This window comes from Mesoplodon mirus (assembly GCF_964341445.2).
Source record: "Mesoplodon mirus genome assembly, chromosome: 7".
NCBI classification, from domain to species: domain Eukaryota; kingdom Metazoa; phylum Chordata; class Mammalia; order Artiodactyla; family Ziphiidae; genus Mesoplodon; species Mesoplodon mirus.
In genome coordinates this window covers 131,026,371-131,031,911 of record NC_138983.1, presented here as the reverse complement: position 1 = coordinate 131,031,911, position 5,541 = coordinate 131,026,371, and the positions used below count along the sequence as shown (strand labels likewise).

Below are 5,541 nucleotides of genomic sequence, written 5' to 3'. Positions count from 1 at the left end.
ATCGCGCTGCTGTCATTGGTTGGTTCCAAGTTGGCCCGCCCCTCTTCCTCCCCCTCCTTCGTCCCTCCCGCCTGCGCTTTCTGGAGCGCATGCGCAGAGGCAGACGAGCCCTTCCCCCGCGCCCGGGGTGACTGAGGACTCCCGCGCGCGGGCTCCGTCGGCCCCACCCTCCCTTTCCCCGGGGCCTTTCAGACAGCGGGGGCGAGAATGAAAGTTCCAGAACGCTGCGGTGAGTGCGTCATCGCTAGGCGGGGCGGGCTGGGGAGGGAGAGGGGAGGCCCGAAAGGTAGAGCCGGGTTCGTCATTGGGGCTTGCGGAGGTGGCCGCGCGCCCATTGGTCGAGAGAGCCGTGATGGGCACTGGCAGGGGCGGGCCCCTTCTGGAAGGTTCTGAGGCGGGGTATAAGAGACTGGGCGGAGGACGGAAACCGGTCTCGTTGAATGCGGCGGCGGCTCGTTAGGTTCCTGTTTTCTCTTCCAGTGGAACCGGCACTGCGCTCCAGGTAAGTTAAGGTCTCTGTCTTCTAAGGCTTTTGCGGCCATTCGGGAGCCTGCCGCCCGGCTCAGGCTGCGTGGGTTTGCAGCGGCCCGGGGCCTTTTGAGCGTGTCAGGCAGGGTACGTGCGGCGATTCTTCTGCCCGGCTGGGGAGCTTTGTTTCCGAGGGGAGGCAGCCTCCTTGGGGTGCAGTCGGGACGGAGGAGCGGGCTGCGGAGGGCGGGTCGCCCGGAGGGAGAAGAGGCCGCGTCCGTTTGCGGGGCGTGGAACCGGCGCCTTAGAGCTTGCCGTTCCCTGTTTCCTTGTTTCAGGAGCCATTCTTCTTAAAGGAGGAAGTCGTTATTGGCACGCGCCCAAAGTGGGGGAGGGAGCTTCGGACCCTTGCGGGCCTTGCGGTGTTGAGCACGGCGGGGAGGGGAGGACTAAGGTTCAGCCCGGGACGTGGGACCACGTGCTCAGGTGTGGCGCAGACCCTCCTGGCAGGTGCGTGCTTCCGTCTGCGGCGGGCTCTGCGGTTCGGACGGCAACCTTACTGCAGCACGCCGTGCCTGCTCTGACCCTTCCGCATGGTTATTTCCGACGAGAGAAGTTTATGGGGCGAGGTTCTAAGCATCATTTTCGGAGTGGTCGTATCTGGTAGCGTTGACTTGGTAAACGTTTTCTAAGTGCTTGAATCGCCTTTTTAAACCATGGGCTTTTTTTTTAATCTCCTCCCAGCAACCATGTCTAAGGGACCTGCAGTTGGCATTGATCTTGGCACCACCTATTCTTGTGTGGGTGTCTTCCAGCACGGAAAGGTGGAAATAATTGCCAATGATCAGGGGAACCGAACTACCCCAAGCTATGTCGCCTTTACTGATACCGAACGATTGATCGGTGATGCTGCAAAGAACCAAGTTGCAATGAATCCCACCAACACGGTTTTTGGTAAGCCAGTAAATCTTCATGGTATGAATTAAAGTGATTTCGGCAGTATGTAATCTGAGAAGCTGTCAAATGTGAGGCGGCCACGAAAGCCCTGAGAATAGGAAAAGTTATCCGTAGGGAACTTCAGTGATTATCCTTTTAAGGCTTAAGGTTTGCGGCATCTTGGTTATTCAGAATTTGAATCCATAGGCATCTGGTCTTGGAACGGATGTAGTGTAATGAAATTCAAGGTAACGTTTTTATTGATACCTTTTGCAGATGCCAAACGCCTCATTGGACGAAGATTTGATGATGCTGTTGTCCAGTCTGATATGAAGCATTGGCCCTTCATGGTGGTGAATGATGCAGGCAGGCCTAAGGTTCAAGTGGAATACAAGGGAGAGACAAAAAGTTTTTATCCTGAGGAGGTGTCATCCATGGTTTTGACAAAGATGAAGGAAATAGCAGAAGCCTACCTTGGGAAGGTGAGTAGTGCACAGAACTGCAGGGGAGGATGTAGATGGGGATTACCAGGTTTCCTGATGATGCTGCGTAAGAGTGAGCAGTAGATAAAGCTATCAAAATGGGTGGTAAAACCAGAACGTTACTTGAGGATGTATCTTTGCCTGTCCCAGTAGATGGTACAGTGGTTAAGTTTTAATCTGTTTTTTTCCTAGACTGTTACCAATGCTGTCGTCACGGTACCCGCTTACTTTAATGATTCTCAGCGTCAGGCCACCAAAGATGCCGGAACTATTGCTGGGCTCAACGTGCTTAGAATTATCAACGAGCCAACTGCTGCTGCTATTGCCTATGGCTTAGACAAAAAGGTTAGTACTATGTTTTATGTATGCGTCACTCAAGATTGGTTTGAGTCACCACAAATAATAGATACGAGAATAATTTGTGTTTTAATTGCAGGTTGGAGCAGAAAGGAATGTGCTGATCTTTGACTTAGGTGGTGGCACTTTTGATGTGTCAATCCTCACTATTGAGGATGGAATCTTTGAGGTCAAATCTACAGCTGGAGATACCCACTTGGGTGGAGAAGACTTTGACAACCGGATGGTCAACCATTTTATTGCAGAATTCAAGCGCAAGCACAAGAAGGACATCAGTGAGAACAAGAGGGCTGTCCGTCGCCTTCGTACTGCTTGTGAGCGTGCTAAGCGCACTCTCTCGTCCAGCACCCAGGCCAGTATTGAGATCGATTCCCTCTATGAAGGAATCGACTTCTATACCTCAATTACCCGTGCCCGATTTGAAGAACTGAATGCTGACCTGTTCCGTGGCACACTAGACCCTGTGGAGAAAGCCCTTCGGGATGCCAAGCTAGACAAGTCTCAGATCCATGATATTGTCCTGGTGGGTGGTTCAACCCGCATCCCCAAGATTCAGAAACTTCTACAGGACTTCTTCAATGGGAAAGAACTGAATAAGAGCATCAACCCTGATGAGGCTGTTGCTTATGGTGCAGGTAATCTTTCTATTCTAGTTAAACAGTTTAACAGGCAGCCTGTTAGGAGGCCTTAGCTAACTGATTTCGCTGTGATGAATGATTTTTAAACATTCGTGGTTTCCACCGAAAGCTGTAGCTAATGATGGCAAAACTTCCTTGGATGTCTGAGCGATTGAGAATGGTTAGTTACATAATGAGTTGTTGTACTGTTTTATTTAAACTTTTATTTTTAATTATATAGCTGTCCAGGCAGCCATTTTATCTGGAGACAAATCTGAAAATGTTCAAGACTTGCTGCTGTTGGATGTCACTCCTCTTTCCCTTGGAATTGAAACTGCTGGTGGAGTCATGACTGTCCTCATCAAGCGCAACACCACCATTCCCACCAAGCAGACGCAGACCTTCACAACCTACTCAGACAACCAGCCCGGTGTACTCATTCAGGTATGTTTCTCTGTGGCCTAGATTACTTGAGGTCCTATAAAACTGGGGAAGACTTGTTCCGCTGTGATGATGGATTCCAAAACCATTCGTAGTTTCCACCAGAAATCCTGTGTTGGCCAATTCCTTCCTTGGATGTCTGAGCGATCAGTCTTTCCTAATCAAGCTTATAGAGATCTGAAGTAGCACAGATATTCGTGATTTTTTTTTTGTTTTTGTGTTTTTATCGTAATTTTGAATTTATTTCTCTTTCATACCAAGGTTTATGAAGGTGAGCGTGCCATGACCAAGGATAACAACCTGCTTGGCAAGTTTGAACTCACAGGCATACCTCCTGCCCCCCGTGGTGTTCCTCAGATTGAAGTCACTTTTGATATTGATGCCAATGGCATCCTCAATGTCTCTGCTGTGGATAAGAGCACAGGAAAAGAGAACAAGATTACCATCACTAACGACAAGGGTAAGTTTGGGCAGTATTTTGTGAGCGTGCGGATAAGCGCGCGCTCTTGAGCACCCAGGCCAGTATTGAGATTGACCCCTTCGTAGAGGGAATCAATTTCTGTATCTCTGTCATCCATACCTGACAGGAAGAATCAAATGCTGACTTGTTCCGTGGCACCCTGGACCCTGTGGCACTTACCTGCTTTTTTTAGAGGCAGAATTTGGTTCATAATGGTTTTATTTTCCAAGTGTTTTTATTCCTACTCCAAGGGCATTTAGCTGAGATCATACTTAGTTGCTTAATTGGAGGTGCAGGGTGATGGTGCAGAACTGCAGGTGATTGTCTTGCCTAAAAGGTTGGTGAATTTTACAGGCCGTTTGAGCAAGGAAGATATTGAACGCATGGTTCAGGAAGCAGAGAAGTATAAAGCTGAAGATGAGAAGCAGCGGGATAAGGTGTCTTCAAAGAATTCTCTTGAATCCTATGCTTTTAACATGAAAGCTACTGTTGAGGATGAGAAACTTCAAGGCAAGATTAATGATGAGGACAAACAGAAGATTCTTGATAAGTGTAATGAAATAATCAACTGGCTTGATAAGAACCAGGTTTGTAATTTCCGTTGCAAAAATTTGAGGGTGTGGGGTTGGGTGTGTAGGGCTTTAGCAAAAGTTTAGGTGGGTGGGTGGGTTTTACAGATTGGTAGGGTCACGATGATGAATGGTTCAAAACATTCGCGGTTTCCACCAGAACTACAGATGTTGGCAACTTCCTTCCTTGGATGTCTGAGTGACCCAATATCTTTTTTTTTCATTACATGGGCCTCTCACTGTTGTGGCCTCTCCCGTTGCGGAGCACAGGCTTCGGACGCGCAGGCCCAGCGGCCATGGCTCACGGGCCCAGCCGCTCCGCGGCATGTGGGATCCTCCCGGACCGGGGCACGAACCTGTGTCCCCTGCATCGGCGGGCGGACTCCCAACCACTGCGCCACCAGGGAAGCCCTGACCCAGTATCTTAAACGTAACCTCATGTGCTGTCGTGTCTAGTGTGTCAGGTTGATTACATCAGGCTTAAAGAGTCTTCTATTTGAAGAACTTGTAGTAAAATATTTTTTTTCCCCTCAGACTGCAGAGAAGGAAGAATTTGAACATCAGCAGAAGGAGCTGGAAAAAGTCTGTAACCCCATCATTACCAAGCTGTACCAGAGCGCAGGAGGCATGCCAGGAGGGATGCCAGGAGGAATGCCCGGGGGCTTCCCTGGTGGTGGAGCTCCTCCATCTGGTGGTGCCTCCTCTGGACCCACCATTGAAGAGGTTGATTAAGGCGGCCTGGCGTAGGTTTAGCATTGTTCCACACAACATTGAAGGACCCAAATTTGTAGCAAATTCCATGGCAGTTTTAAAGTTGAGCTGCTGTAGTAAACTGGGCATTCTTGATACTTGAACATGGAATGTGTGCACAGGGAAAGGAAATAACATTGCACTTTACAAGCACTGTATTGTAAGTGGAAAATGCAATGTCTTAAATAAAACTATTTAAAATTGGCACCATAAAATTGTTTTGACTCTGTTTACAAGGGCAGTAAGGTAGTGTTTGGTTTTGGGGGTTGAACTTCTTTCTGCCCGAAGTATTCCAACAGTATCTGGGTTGTCAATGACAAATTGTTCAGTCTAAGCAACTGCCTGAACCTTTTAAGGTGTAAATGGGAAAATGTGTAGACCTTTTGCTAGCTAGGCCCGTTTAGACCGAAGTCCAATGTAAGTGTTAGTGTGGTTTGAACTGCAGATCATTGTGCTTTCCA

At 48.7% G+C, this 5,541-nt stretch overlaps 1 protein-coding gene across 1 annotated transcript; it reads left to right on the top strand.

Annotated features, from left to right (window-relative positions):
- Nucleotides 1–396: 396 nt before the first annotated feature.
- Nucleotides 397–5,295, top strand: HSPA8 (heat shock protein family A (Hsp70) member 8). The gene is made up of 9 exons (XM_082627731.1): nucleotides 397–502; nucleotides 1,213–1,422; nucleotides 1,681–1,886; nucleotides 2,079–2,231; nucleotides 2,323–2,878; nucleotides 3,102–3,304; nucleotides 3,563–3,761; nucleotides 4,116–4,348; nucleotides 4,865–5,295. Exons 2-9 carry the CDS (start codon nucleotides 1,218–1,220, stop codon nucleotides 5,060–5,062), a joined length of 1,953 nt encoding a protein of 650 aa, XP_082483857.1. The 5' UTR covers nucleotides 397–502; nucleotides 1,213–1,217; the 3' UTR covers nucleotides 5,063–5,295.
- The last annotated feature ends 246 nt before the right edge of the window (nucleotides 5,296–5,541 follow it).